The sequence below is a fragment of the Solanum pennellii genome, chromosome 9 (assembly GCF_001406875.1).
Source record: "Solanum pennellii chromosome 9, SPENNV200".
Classification (NCBI taxonomy): Eukaryota; Viridiplantae; Streptophyta; class Magnoliopsida; order Solanales; family Solanaceae; genus Solanum; species Solanum pennellii.
In genome coordinates this window covers 71,096,596-71,110,137 of record NC_028645.1, presented here as the reverse complement: position 1 = coordinate 71,110,137, position 13,542 = coordinate 71,096,596, and the positions used below count along the sequence as shown (strand labels likewise).

Sequence of the window (13,542 nt, the reverse complement as noted above, 5' to 3'; positions counted from 1 at the left end):
TTTTTAAATATTCAATTAAATTAAATTATTATTTTTAATTTAACAAGTAGAGACCTCATGAGGTCTCTACTTGTTAAATTAAAAATAATAATTTAATTTAATTGAATAGTTAAAAAAAAAGAGACCTCATGAGGTCTCCAATTTTATGAGAATTAGATTAAAAATTTAAAAATTTTAAATAAGTTAGGTAAAAAAAAAAATTTATTCATTAAATTGACCTCACGAGGTCTCTCCTACATTAAAAAAAAAATTAAAAGATATTAATTTAAATAGCGACCTCATGAGGTCTCTTATTATTGACCTATTTTTGAGGTCTCCATTTTTAGGTCTCTTTTTGGTCTTTTTTTAGTAGTGGGACCTATTAAATTTAGTACTATTTTTTGATGAGATAGTTCACATAATTCAACAAAATATACTATTATAAGTTTGAATCTTATCCATCAACGCAAAACCTTGTGTCTTTGGCTCAAGACTCATAGTCAAGAGAATGATTAGGCCTATACATGAGGGTATGTTGTCAATCTATAAAATATAGAGACAAGTATTGAAATCTTGGTGTAAGTGATTAGTTTCGTCTTCAGAATATTGACAGTCTTGAAAACACCCTTCTACTTGACTAACTAAAAGCTAGATACACCCTCGATCATCCTCAATCTGCCATATGACATAACCATATAGCTCAAGCTCTTGTAGAAGCGTGGGTTTCTTAATAAGAAGCCGAGAGAACTGTTAAAAATATTCCTAAGCTAGATAGTTTCACTCATGTTGTAAGATCGGGGATGTATTTTAGTTCAATTAGTCAAGTTAAGGGGGTGTTTTTACGGCTATCAATAGTTTGAAGATGAAACTAATAATTCACACCTAGTTTAGGGTGTTTTCAGTACTTCTTTCTAAAATATATAAAAAAAAAGTATCATTTGTTAAAATCTTAGATGATGTAATTCATATAATTCCATACTTGTCAACAACAATTACACCTCAATATCAAGCAGATTGGTATGAATCCTCTTTGTCTATCAAGCTCTTGCTTGTCCTATATTAGAAAAACTTAATTTCTCCATCGCTAAAGCCTAAAAGTTCTCTATATTTTCTACTAACATATAAATGATCCCTAAGACATGTTAAATGAATCTTGATCGACAACTAGACCTAAAGTAAACGTACTAACGTGACAAAATTAAAGACGAATAAATAATTATTACCTTATCTTCTCCGAACTTGATCCAGAATCTAGCCTTAGCCTTTTCATAAGGATCCTTTGGGAACAAAGGATTTTGGGGCCATGTTTCTTCAATGTATTCAAGAATGATTGTTGATTCAACTATTGGTTTTTCATTATGTACAAGAATTGGGATCATCTTATAGATAGGGTTATATGTCAAAAGATGTTGGCTTTTGTTAGAAAGATCTTCTTCTATGTATTCATAACTAATATTCTTGTGTTTCAAAGCCCAAATGATCCTATAACTAAAGGGACTTGGAAAAGCTCCAAACAATTTCACTTGCTCTTCCATTTTTTTTCTCCCTAATAAGTTGTGGTGGTTTGCAAATTTCAAGGCTTTAAGTTTTTGATCAAATGTCAATTATTAATGAGTTTAAGTTAAACTATTGTTGTACCAATTTGAATGATTGAAATTTTACTTTAAAAAATGAGACAAGTGGAGTCAAGCTTAGAAATTTCAACTTAAATAATGATGGTTTGATGGCTACTTATTGTTTATCCTATCCCAAACCATGTTCTTATTTCATTTAGTTATTCATTAACGCTCATCAATTTTTGGTTCTTTTATTGTATGAATCATCTTTCAATTTTTTATTTTTAAATTGTACCCGTTCCATTAATTACAATTTAATTTATTCACGAGTCAATATTTTACATTACATTCTTAGTTTCTAAATCTATGAATTATTAAAAGAATCTTTTTTAATAGTAATTTAATGAGCAACTTTCACATATAACAAATATAAAAATTATATTTATATGCTATAATTATAGTTAAAGTTTGCTATGGAGCATCAGATTGTATAATTCGCTGGCTCCTCTTCAGATTTGTATAATTTCGCTGATAGCCTCTCAATTCATTTTTTTGTGTTTGTATATCTGCATAAAACTTTAAATTTTTATACAATTGAATCGAAATAAAACGTTTGTGTATCTAATATTTTTCTCTCTTTTACTTTATACAAACATAAATTATACATTGTATTTTGTATAATTTGTGTTTGTATAAAACGAGAAAGAGAGAAAGACAAAATAGAATAAGATAAAGATATATGTGTTTGCATGTGTATATACAATTTTCTCTTACTTTATACAAACAGAAACACAATTTATACATTTGCGTTTGTATAAAGTTAGAGTGGCGAGGGAGAGACTGGCGAGCTAAAATTTCAGGGAGGTTGACGAATGACAACCGTTTGCTACGAGATATAGTTAAATCAAACTGTGATTATAACATTTAATTTAAATTAATAATTTGCTATTATATATCATTTTTTCTAATTTAATATCAAAATTACCAAATTACTCAATGATTAGAAGCACATATGTCGTCCAAGACTAGTGTGCATCTAGCCACTTATTATTAGATGGTATGTATCATATAGATAAACACATCATTGAAATTAATTAATGATTTTTTTTCATAAATTTAAAGAGTTTTTAAAAGAGCGAAGTGTCAAAAAAAATTTAGACTACCTGTTTTTTTAGTTTTACACTTAAATTATTTAGAGTTTAAAAAACGCATTTAGCTTATTTCTTCATATCACGTTGAAATTAATAAAAATATGTAAAAGACACCTCAAATAATATGTGATAATTTATGTATCTCACTTTCTTTCTTTAAAATAAAAAATTGCTTGTGAAATAATTTTACCATGGCAAAAAAAGGACAACACATAACTAACACATGTAACAATCAGATATATTTTAATTAGTTTGTTTTATTTTTTGATTTTTTATATATTCAAAAATTGCATTAAAAATACTGTAAATGATGATTATAAATAGTTAAAATTTTCAAATTATTTTAATTAACCCCGCTAAAAATTTGTAATTGTTATACATATTTATTTTACGCGTAATGGAATAATTTATTATTTGCTCGAAAGATTAACTTTGATGAATATATATATTGGATATCAAATTGGCGAGAAAAAAAAGAAGAAGATTCTTCAATTTATAATTTTAAAATTCGTTTTATTTTAAAAGCCAAATATTATTAAGGAAGACAAAATCGTCGTGGCTGTGTTTGGATCATCCAAAACTAATATCCCTCCATTTCCCAACTCACGGTGGTAGCAGCCATGTTTATACCTTCACAAACCACTGCATTTCTACCGGGATAACGTTGCTCAGCCATGGCTACGGCGGCGCTGTTCTCCTATATTACCGTCAATTCTCCCAACTTCCATCTTACCGCTAAACGGTCCGAATTCTCCCGCCAATTGAAATATGGTGGGAAATACTACTCCGGCTTCACTGACATCTCCAGTTCCAGACGCAAACCGAAATCGCTCTCCGTAGTTTGTAACAATTCGAGTCCTTCTTCTTCTGATATAAGGTAATCATTTCAGCTCCAGTAGATGCTTCTGTTGGTTGATTTGATTTTGTTATAATAGGGAAGACTTGTAATATGAGAAATTACTAAAAGTATGCCTTAGTAAAAGGAAACCTAAGTTTTAATTTGGAGTTATTCCGTCCAATTCCAGTCGAATTTCATTATTCCATATGTTAGGAAGCTTTCTAACAGAAGATTAATATGAATGGAGAGACTTACCTTTGTTTTATTGAAAATCCTGTTAATTGTACCAAGGAGCGAGATGTCAGAAATGTGCTTTAAAGGGAGTGATCATTGTCATTTGGATGTTAACATTGATAAGTAACTCCTATTTCGTTGAACGAGCTATATTAATCTAGTGGTATGTAAAGTTTTTGCAGAATCAGAGGCATAGGTTGTTACTCAGTTAGCGTCTGTGTTCTGAATTGGGAGGATGTGCTTTGAGATACATATATAACTCTCTATACATCTTTTCTCTCCACAGACACATATATATGTATTTATGTGTTTATGGTTTGAGCTGGAAGCCGTGGGCTTAGCTTAACCCATACAACCTATTCTAAATACGCTACTGCATACTCCTTTAGTAACAGGGAATCGCAACGAAGGATATGACATAGTTTAAAGAGCTTGTCTCCTTTCTTGAAACGAAAAATAATCATCAGTTAGTAACCTACTGCTTGTGATGTGTGTATCATATCACTGGTGAATAGGTAATACATATAGTACATGCCTCCACTCATTGCTCATCTTTTGCTAGATTTTCAAGAGAAATTTGGTATGAATCTAGTCATTTATTAGCGGGAATGAGTATCTTGCAATTTCAGAATTCTCGGTAGATAGATATTCCCTTCAATATGTACAAACCTAAGCTAATAGTAGTTTGATTTGTAGGCTAATCTATCTAAAATAAATCATGTGGAGATCTATTTAGACAAGAAAATACATGCAATTAAAGCTTTAACTTATATGGTCCCTTAAGTTTTGAGGATAGGTATATTGGTCCATATTGAATACAGATTATGAATTTATGTATTATAAGTTGAGTAGGCCAAATTTCACGACGCGTATAATTGCTAGCTTGATAAAGCATCAAATTGTACACGACTACTGACTTGTTTTATTGCTTCCTCGCTTCTCGGTTGAGATGGAGTTTGCTGTTGTGTTTATTTGTGTATTTCAAATATTATTAGTATTGGCCATTTGGTTAAAACAGAAATAAGCTGGTAACAGAACAACGTGTTATATATGAAACAATGGCTTACTAAGAATACTTTTGGTCGGGGGGAGGGATGAAGGGTAAGAGTGAGGAGCTTAAACCATTAGTTTATCGAGTACAAACCAATGGGCTACGGGTATATCTCCTCAGAGCTTTTAACAAAGTTAGTTTGCTCAGCAAAAAAATGGGGGGGGGGGGATACTTTCCTTTTAACGGGTGTTCATTGTGTGCTCATAAGTTTCCCTGTTTATCTTAATGCTTGGAAATGGAATTCCTTTGGAGAAAGTTTGTACAAATACGTGTTCACCTCTGCAGCAGAATGGGTTTGGAAAAGTTATTTGTTAAAGGTTATAATCAAGCCTTGTATTATTGTTGAATCAACAGCGAAGAACTTGCTGCTCCAGAAGAGCATCAATATTACAGCTCAATTTTGTGTTACAATCGCTATTTCCAGATCTATTTGTGTGCATTAAGGTCCTTGTATTGCACATTTAGCCATAACAAGTCTACACTTTTTCGAGTTTCTGACAGCTGTTAAGAATGTGTGAAATTTAACTCAACCTTTAGCGTGGATATGTTTTCTGTATATGTGTACCCCAGTTTCAGTACTCATCTAATTAAATAACTTTTATCAAAATATTTTGCCACCATTTCTTTAAAGTAAAACAATCTTTTGACCTTTATGTTATTTGTTATTTAGTTCTACGGCCAAGATAAGAAGTGAAGTTCTTTCTCCCTTTCGGTCTGTTCGGATGTTCTTCTATGTTGCTTTTATTGCAAGCGCTGGTCTTGGAGGTCTTATTGCCTCTACACGACTAATTGCTGCATTGGCCAATTCATCAAGAGGTGCTGAAGTTCCTGAGATCCTAAAAGGTCTCGGTATAGATCTCAGTGCAGTCTCCGTATTTGCTTTTCTGTATTATAGAGAGAATAAAGCGAAAAATGCTCAGGTAGCAAAATTAGCAAGAGAGGAAAATCTCTCAAATCTTAAGCTCCGTGTGGATGATAAGAAAATTGTCCCGGTTAGTGCTTTCAGAGGAATTGCTCGTTTGGTCATCCTTGCTGGCCCTTCGGCTTTCATTTCAGAATGTTTTAAACTCAGTGCACCATTTACTGAGGGCCTTCTAGAAAGAGGAGTGCTTGTGGTCCCTTTTGCAACAGATGGAATTTCTCCTAGCTTTGAATTTGAAGAGAATGACGAACTTGAGGAGAAAATTTCCAGAAGAAAAAGGCTATGGCAGCTTGCTCCTATTTATGCCACTGAGTGGACCAAGTGAGTGAGCTACCAACAACATGAACTTTTCTAGTTTGAAACTATTTCTTCTCTCACTTGTACTTCTGAAATTAACAATAATTACATTGACATTGAGAAGTAAAAACAAAGATTCTCATATTTGGTTCATTCGTGATAGGTGGATAGATGAACAGAAGAAACTAGCCGGTGTTTCTCCTGAATCTCCAGTGTGAGTATTCTGCAACTATAGTAGTATATATAGGTTTTCTAAGAGAAAGATCGGTTGATTGAATTCTTCATGGTACGTGTCAAATAGGACTGCAATGTAAGCATTATTGAGTTTAGAAAAATGGACTGTCTTCATGGTTTTACGTGAATCTTTGAACAAATCTTGTAATGCTAGTAGACACTGTTATATAAGAGTTACTAACTTTAAACAGTTGAATGATGTTTAGTCATTTTAATCATGTGCAGGTATTTATCTCTACGCCTGGATGGTCGTGTGCGTGGCAGTGGTGTTGGTTGTCCTTCTTGGAATGCTTTCGTATTGCAATTGCCACCAGTAAAGGGCATTTGGTCTGGTCTTCTTGATGGCATGGATGGACGAGTGCTTTAAGAATTGAGATCAGATATTGTCTTCTCTTTCTTATTCTTTGAATAACTATATTATATTATGTTGACAATGTACATTTTTCCTCTTCAATATATAATTGCAGCATTCACCAAATTATCTTTTGCTTCGTTTACTCCGTTCCTCCCTCTCTTTTTTCTTTGTTGGTGAGGTTAACTTCACGTGTATCCAGGCCAGGATGTTTCCGACAGTGGAAGCAGGGGATGGGAGCCAGGGTATGCATGTTGCTCACGTATGTATATCCCCTCCCATAATTACGTGGATCAAGTTTTAATAAGCCTATGACCGAAAATGGGAATGTGATATTTATTACTATTTTTTCCATAATAAGTTTATTTGTTAGATAAAGTTGTCTATTGACGTGTAAAAATGGAAGTCCTCAAAATTTTCATATTTCCATAGATTATTACTGTCGTCTATAATTGACGTTTTGATTCGTAGTGTCTTTTTCCTATTGAATAGCTACATTTCTTTGCTTCCAAAACATGAAAATGTCTTGCCGTAGTCAGACTTTGGGGTACATGCTACTTTGATCTCTATCATCTCACAATGGAATGGAAACAAGAGAGATCAATTAAAGTGTAAGCCAAAAGACAGGAATGGGAACGGTGAATGGATCCCGTGCCCTGTTACTGCATTGAGGTAAAAACTCTTTCCTCTCTTTGAGTTCTGAACCATGATTTAATTTGTGCTGTTTTAGCCATATAACTGTTTTCTATACAAGGTAGCATATGATTCACACTTAGTTACCAAAGAGCACAGCAAATATGTTAGTATTTTGGGGGTTCTGATCATTCTTTATGTCCTTAATTAGATAGTCTACCTTAAGGTGTAGACCCGTCATACAGACACAAACCTCTCCAACATGATGTTCGCTAGATAGTAGGAATGGAATCGAGTAATGGCAACACGCTAAATAAGAAATGGGGGGAGAAAGTTGCCAGAAAATTATGATACACATTCACATTCAAAGCCAGTATATAACTAGAGATAAAACATGGAAAGCACAGGGCTGGACATATTACAAATATGGAAAACCTTGAACTAATTACTTCCACTCCTTCATTTCACTTCTTCAACTTCGTCCAATGCGTAGTTGTTAGTGGATACATTAGCATAGTTCACTTTGTTGAACCTCACTACAACTGGGTAGCGTGTTTTTGGATCCTGCAACATCACCATTAACAATAACATCAAAAGGTATTAAATTTCAACTCTCACAAGTGACAAAGAACATGGATTCCAATCAATTCCCTTACCTGATCAACTGCTACAACTGAGCCGGTACCCTTGTACCAGTAGGACTCCTTTCTTAAAATTCTCACCTGTATTCAGAACATTTTAAGAATCAATTGGTAATGAACAGCCTGAGCTGAGGACACCACCATAAGAGACTGTGGATGTACAAATGCCTACTATAACAGACTTAAACTATAATACTTGGATAAAAATTAATGATATTTAGACACAAGTGTGCTACTTTTTTTTTGAGCCCATAATTTCTTAAGTAGATTGAGTTTTTGTGATAACAACCTGTATGTTAAAATCCAATCATAAATGTTGAAGTAGCATCTATATATATGTGTCTATATACTTTTACTGCTTTTAAATCTTGAATCACCAGTGTGAATACATACTATATAAGAGATAAGTTGGTGTTATTTCTTTTATTGAACAACTTACTTTGGCTCCTCTCTTGGGTCCAATTGGAGGTGGCTTGGCAGCTTTGGCAGGAGGAGCTTCGCCTTCAGCAGTGGCAGTAGGAGCTGGTGGTGCAGCTTCTTCCGCGGCCCGTACAACGAGCCTGGGGATGTTGGTGGTGGTGTTCTTGGAGGAGAAAGATAACATAGAGCTCTTTGGAGCAGAGTTAGAGGTGACATTAGGGGTTGCCACCATAAAACCAGATGCAGCAGAAGCCATGCTGCTACTTGCCATGCTTTTTTTTATGTGTTTCTTTGTCTGAACTTGTTCTTCTGCTGCAGAGAAATGATGAAAATTAATGTAAGGAGCAAAAGCAGAAGTAGGATTTGAGAGGCCTTGAGTTAATGGGATATCTTTTTCCTGGGCAAAAGATCAACCTAACTACCACACGACATTGCTCCATCCACTGACACGCTGCCACATGGTACCATATCCAATTCTTATGGATAATGTTACCCCTTTTATTTCGTCTCACATATTTTGCTTATTTTTTGTTATTCATAGTGTATAATTAATTTTTAATTGTGCTTTTAACGGTGCGACTAAGTGATTAATGTATACATAGTTGGTTGATAATCATGAGGTTCAAGGTTCAATTTCATCGAAACAAAGATTAGGTGATTTCTTCTTATCTTTCTTGATGACTAGAGTTATTTGATATCTATGAGGTATGTTGAAATTAGTTGAGGTGTGCGCAAGCTGGTTTAACCACCAAGGTTTATAAAAAATATTTTAATGTAAAATTGAGCTATTTTGACTTTTATGATATTTAAAATGAATAGGTAATGGTGATTCTTTTAACAGGAACCCTTATAAGCATTAATATCTCTTATTATTAGCTCACATTAACACATTTATTATTTTCCTCAATTAATATATATATAGTCTATTTTTCCTTTTAGAATGTCTGAAAAGGATGTTCCCTGTATGATTGAATTACATAATACTGTGAAGAGATGCTTCCTCCAAAATAAAAGTTCATTTTAGAATGACCAACATGTGAACAAGAGCTCCAGGACAGTTCTCCAAGAAGACCAACTAGTGCACAAGTGAATGAATTTTGAATTATAATTTTTTTTTTAAAATTTTTTTTTTAGGAAAAGGAGTCGAAAAATACCATTTTAATTTTAATTTATTAGTTAAGTTCGTTCTTCGTTATATTAAAGAGCTATTTATAATCTCGTTGATAAAATACTCATCACATATACCTCTATTTTAAACATTTTCACTGTGACATTTTAAAATCCTATGTGGCTTAACATTGATAAGATACATGATTATGTGATTGGATATATATATTATTTTGATGATGAGTGGTTGAGCCTGATGTGAGTGATTGTGTGTGGAATCCAGTAACCATTTATATGATACATAGACACTTGATTCCCCATAAGTTATTATTACTAGATGAGCAAAATTAACAACTCTATAGCATGTGTATAGATGAGCGATTGTGTGGGCGACAGATGAAATAGTTGAAACTGATGAGATCAAAGATTATATTGTGAGAGATCAGTAAGGATATGATTTTCTTGATTGTGTGACTACTTAATTATTGCAGAGTTGGTAAGTGATTGTTATATTGTAAGATATCGATACGTCAGAAATGAAGTTAGATATATGTGCACTCTCACCACTCATAAGTTTGAAGTATTAATGTCGTGTTATGGCTCACGCCTGATTATTTATTAACGATATGAATTAATTAACGAGCTTCTTGATTCTAACTATTTGAAATAATAAGATTTATAAGGTTTAAGATGTTTTAAGTTATTTTAAATTAATCTCATCACTCATCATAAATTTTTAGTTAAGATATACAATTTACGTAATTATATATACATTCGAAAATCGTCTCAAAAAGATTCTGTTAAATATTTGGTTAATTAGCTTAATTGTTTAATATTATTTGACTAAATTAATTATTTTATTTCGTCAAAATTAAGAAACTCGTTAATTAATTACTAAGAGCTTGTCCTATCTATGTTTCGCCAGATTTATTAATAAGTTCCAATTTGGTTAAATCAACAATCCATTTAGTTGTATAAGGCCAAATTTTGAACTCCATCTCTTTTGTCCAGCAGCCCACTACTTCAAGCCCAAAACCCTTTTTATTCGATTTCCAGCCCAATATAATTACAACAACAATCCTGTGACTCAGCTTTTGTTTTTTGTTCAGCTAAATCCAAATCAAAATCCCGAGACCAGCGTGCATTTTTCTTTTATCAGCCCAACCCCCTTGACCCAATTGTTTTCCCTTTTTCTCAATTTAGTAAGCCCAACTTGTCCAACTAATTATCCCATTCAGCCTCCAGTCCATTCCAAAATATCCAACCCGACCGCTGTTCCTCTTTCCCCTTCGAAACCGGTGATGAGAAATCTGTTGGGTATGTAGCAAGAATTGATGGGAAATAGAGGGAAGGAGAGAAATTTGAAAAGTTTAGAACTTGAAAGGTTGGGAACTTGAAAAGTCCTCTAATGCTTTAATGAAAAAGGCAATAGTCCCTCATCGGTAATGGAAATGAAAATAGCAGAGTTTAAATAAATAAACACTCCTATTAATTGTTAAAAGGGTTGGAAAGAGGGACGTCGCTCGCTCGCTTTGGCTTCGGCTACGGCTACGGCTTCGGCTTCGGCTTCGGCAAATGATCGATCAAGAGATAATTTTTTGGACAAATTTATTTTAATTATTTATTTAATTAATTAAATGGCCAAAAATTATTTTCAATTAATTAGTTGATAACAGAAGTTAACCGAAATGTTTTCAACTTTTTAGTTAACCCGACCCGACCGCGCGCGTGACTCGTTCCGTTATATTTAAAATTCCCGCCATGACTGATCTGAAAGGTTGCAACTTTCAGGAACAGTCAATACCATTTGAAAGTTTGCAACCTTTCATTAATGGTCGTGTTAATTCTGAAAGGGTAGCAACCTTTCAGAATATATTCTTCTTGCTTATAAATACCATTCAGTCTTCAGAATATTTCCCTACGAATTTTCTGATCTTCCTTCTTCTTAAAAACACATATTTCTTCGTGTACTTTCCTGCTGTGGATTGATTCGCTGACAGTAGAGTTTTTGGTATCTATACTCTACTGATTAAGATCATTTTACCCTGGGAGGTTATATTCCAAATCAAACCTCGGATACTAGAGGGGAATAATTTCCTTAAGGGGATACTGTGAATTCAGTGGACTTGATTTTCTTCCTAAATTATCAAAAACAGTATTCCAAATTCTGGTAAGTTTTACAGATTCAATTATTTTTCTGTTCATCTTATTTACTGGTTCTAAAAATCTCAGTTACTTCGTGTTTCTGAATGATTTATTACAACCAGTAATTTCTGATTTTCATAACACAGATTGACAACAATCTTAAGGAAATTATTAAATCTGTGTTTCTGGTGGAGACAAAAATCTTTGTAATTTTATACTCTTTAAGTCTGCAATTATAGTTTATTGCTTACTTATATTGTATCAATTTTGTTTATCAGAAATGGAAAACACTGGTGTTACAGTGGCTGTTGCTGCACCAACCCGAACTCTTGTATCACAAGCAGAGAAACCGGGTAAATTCACAGGTGTGAATTTCAAAGGATGGCAGCAACGAGTATTTTTCTGGCTTACCACTCTTGGTCTGCAGAAATTTACAAGTGAAGATACTCCAGTTCCTGCTGATGATATGCCAGACAGGGAAAAATTTATGATTGTTGAAGCATGGAAACAGTCAGACTTCCTATGTAAAGGTTACATTTTGAGTGCTTTAGAGGATGACTTATATAATGTCTATAGTGCAATAACAACTTCAAAAGAGTTGTGGAATGCACTTGAGAAGAAATATAAGACATAAAATGCATGCTTGAAAAAGGTTGTGGTCGCAAAGTTTTTAGACTATAAAATGGTAGATAGTAAAACTGTTGGATCACAAGTGCAGGAACTTCAACTTATTCTCCATGATCTGATTGCTGAAGATATGGTAGTAAATGAAGCTTTTCAAGTGGCTGCAATGATCGAGAAGTTGCCTCCTTCGTGGAATGATTTCAAGAATTATCTAAAGCACAAGCGTAAAGAAATGAAGCTTGAAGATCTTGTGATTCGGCTCAAGATTGAGGAAGATAACAGAAATGCCGAAAAGAAGTCGCGTAAGAGTTCAACAATCATTGGAGTTAATATTGTTGAAGAAGCTCCTACCAAAGACAAAAAGAGAAAGAAGTCCAACGGGCAGAAGTCAGAACAGGCCAAGAAGAAATTCAAAGGCAACTGTTATAATTGTGGCAAGGCTGGTCATAGATCTTCTGATTGTCATGCTCCAAGAAAGGACAAAAACAAAGGCAAAGGCAAAAGTCAAGCAAACATCGTGGAAAAGATGGAAGATGCAGATGACTTGTGTGCAATGATATCAGAGTGTAACTTAGTTGGAAATCCCAAGGAGTGGTTTCTCGACTCAGGTGCTACTAGACATATTTGCTCTGCAAAAGAAGCCTTTGCAACGTACACTCCTGCTGAGTACGATGAAGATTTATTCATGGGAAACACAGCAACAGCAAGGATTGCAGGAACTGGGAAAGTAATGTTGAAAATGACATCCGGCAAGGTGTTGACTTTGAACAATGTTCTGCATGTCCCTACTATTAGGAAGAATTTAGTTTCTGCTGCACTACTCGTTAAGAACGGGTTTAAGTGTGTCCTAGTTAGTGATAAAGCTGTAATAAGTAAGAATGAAATGTTCATAGGAAAGGGCTACCTCAATGAGGGTCTTTTCAAACTAAATGTAATGGTTATTGACAGTATTAATAAAAATTCTGCTTCTGTTTACTTATTGGAGTTAAGTGATTTATGGCATGCCCGTTTGGGACATGTAAATTACAAAGCCTTGCGAAAATTGGTTAATCTAGAAGTATTGCCTGATTTTAAATGCGATAAGTCGAAATGTGAAATTTGTGTGAAAAGTAAGTTTGTTAAACATCCTTACAAGTCTGTTGAAAGAAATTCTAAAACTTTAGACTTAATTCACACAGATATATGCGATATGAAGTCAACACCATCTCGTGGTGGAAAAAAATATTTTATAACTTTTATTGATGACTGCACTCGATTTTGTTATGTATATTTGCTTAATAGTAAGGATGAAGCAATTGATGCATTTAAGCAATACAAAAATGAAGTGGAAAACCAATTGAATCTAAAGATAAAAATGA

General features: G+C 33.6%; 3 protein-coding genes across 3 annotated transcripts in view; 1 reads left to right on the top strand and 2 right to left on the bottom strand.

Annotated features, from left to right (window-relative positions):
- The window catches only part of LOC107030773 (glutathione transferase GST 23-like), a 7,037-nt gene extending 5,411 nt beyond the window's left edge, over positions 1 to 1,626 (bottom strand). Inside the window, exon 1 of the mRNA XM_015232028.2 lies at positions 1,203 to 1,626. Within this exon, the coding sequence (XP_015087514.1) occupies positions 1,203 to 1,514 (312 nt within the window). The 5' untranslated portion in view covers positions 1,515 to 1,626. The remainder of the gene's footprint in view (positions 1 to 1,202) is intronic.
- Positions 1,627 to 3,190: 1,564 nt separating this feature from the next.
- Positions 3,191 to 7,719, top strand: LOC107031162 (protein LOW PSII ACCUMULATION 1, chloroplastic). Its single transcript, XM_015232413.2, has 5 exons — positions 3,191 to 3,563; positions 5,480 to 6,052; positions 6,192 to 6,242; positions 6,488 to 6,876; positions 7,107 to 7,719. Exons 1-4 carry the CDS (start codon positions 3,361 to 3,363, stop codon positions 6,627 to 6,629), a joined length of 969 nt encoding a protein of 322 aa, XP_015087899.1. The 5' UTR covers positions 3,191 to 3,360; the 3' UTR covers positions 6,630 to 6,876; positions 7,107 to 7,719.
- On the bottom strand, positions 7,562 to 8,956 carry LOC107031163 (photosystem I reaction center subunit IV B, chloroplastic). Its single transcript, XM_015232414.1, has 3 exons — positions 8,328 to 8,956; positions 7,904 to 7,969; positions 7,562 to 7,811 (listed from the first exon to the last, which is right to left on the bottom strand). Exons 1-3 carry the CDS (start codon positions 8,577 to 8,579, stop codon positions 7,707 to 7,709), a joined length of 423 nt encoding a protein of 140 aa, XP_015087900.1. The 5' UTR covers positions 8,580 to 8,956; the 3' UTR covers positions 7,562 to 7,706.
- Between the last annotated feature and the right edge of the window lie 4,586 nt (positions 8,957 to 13,542).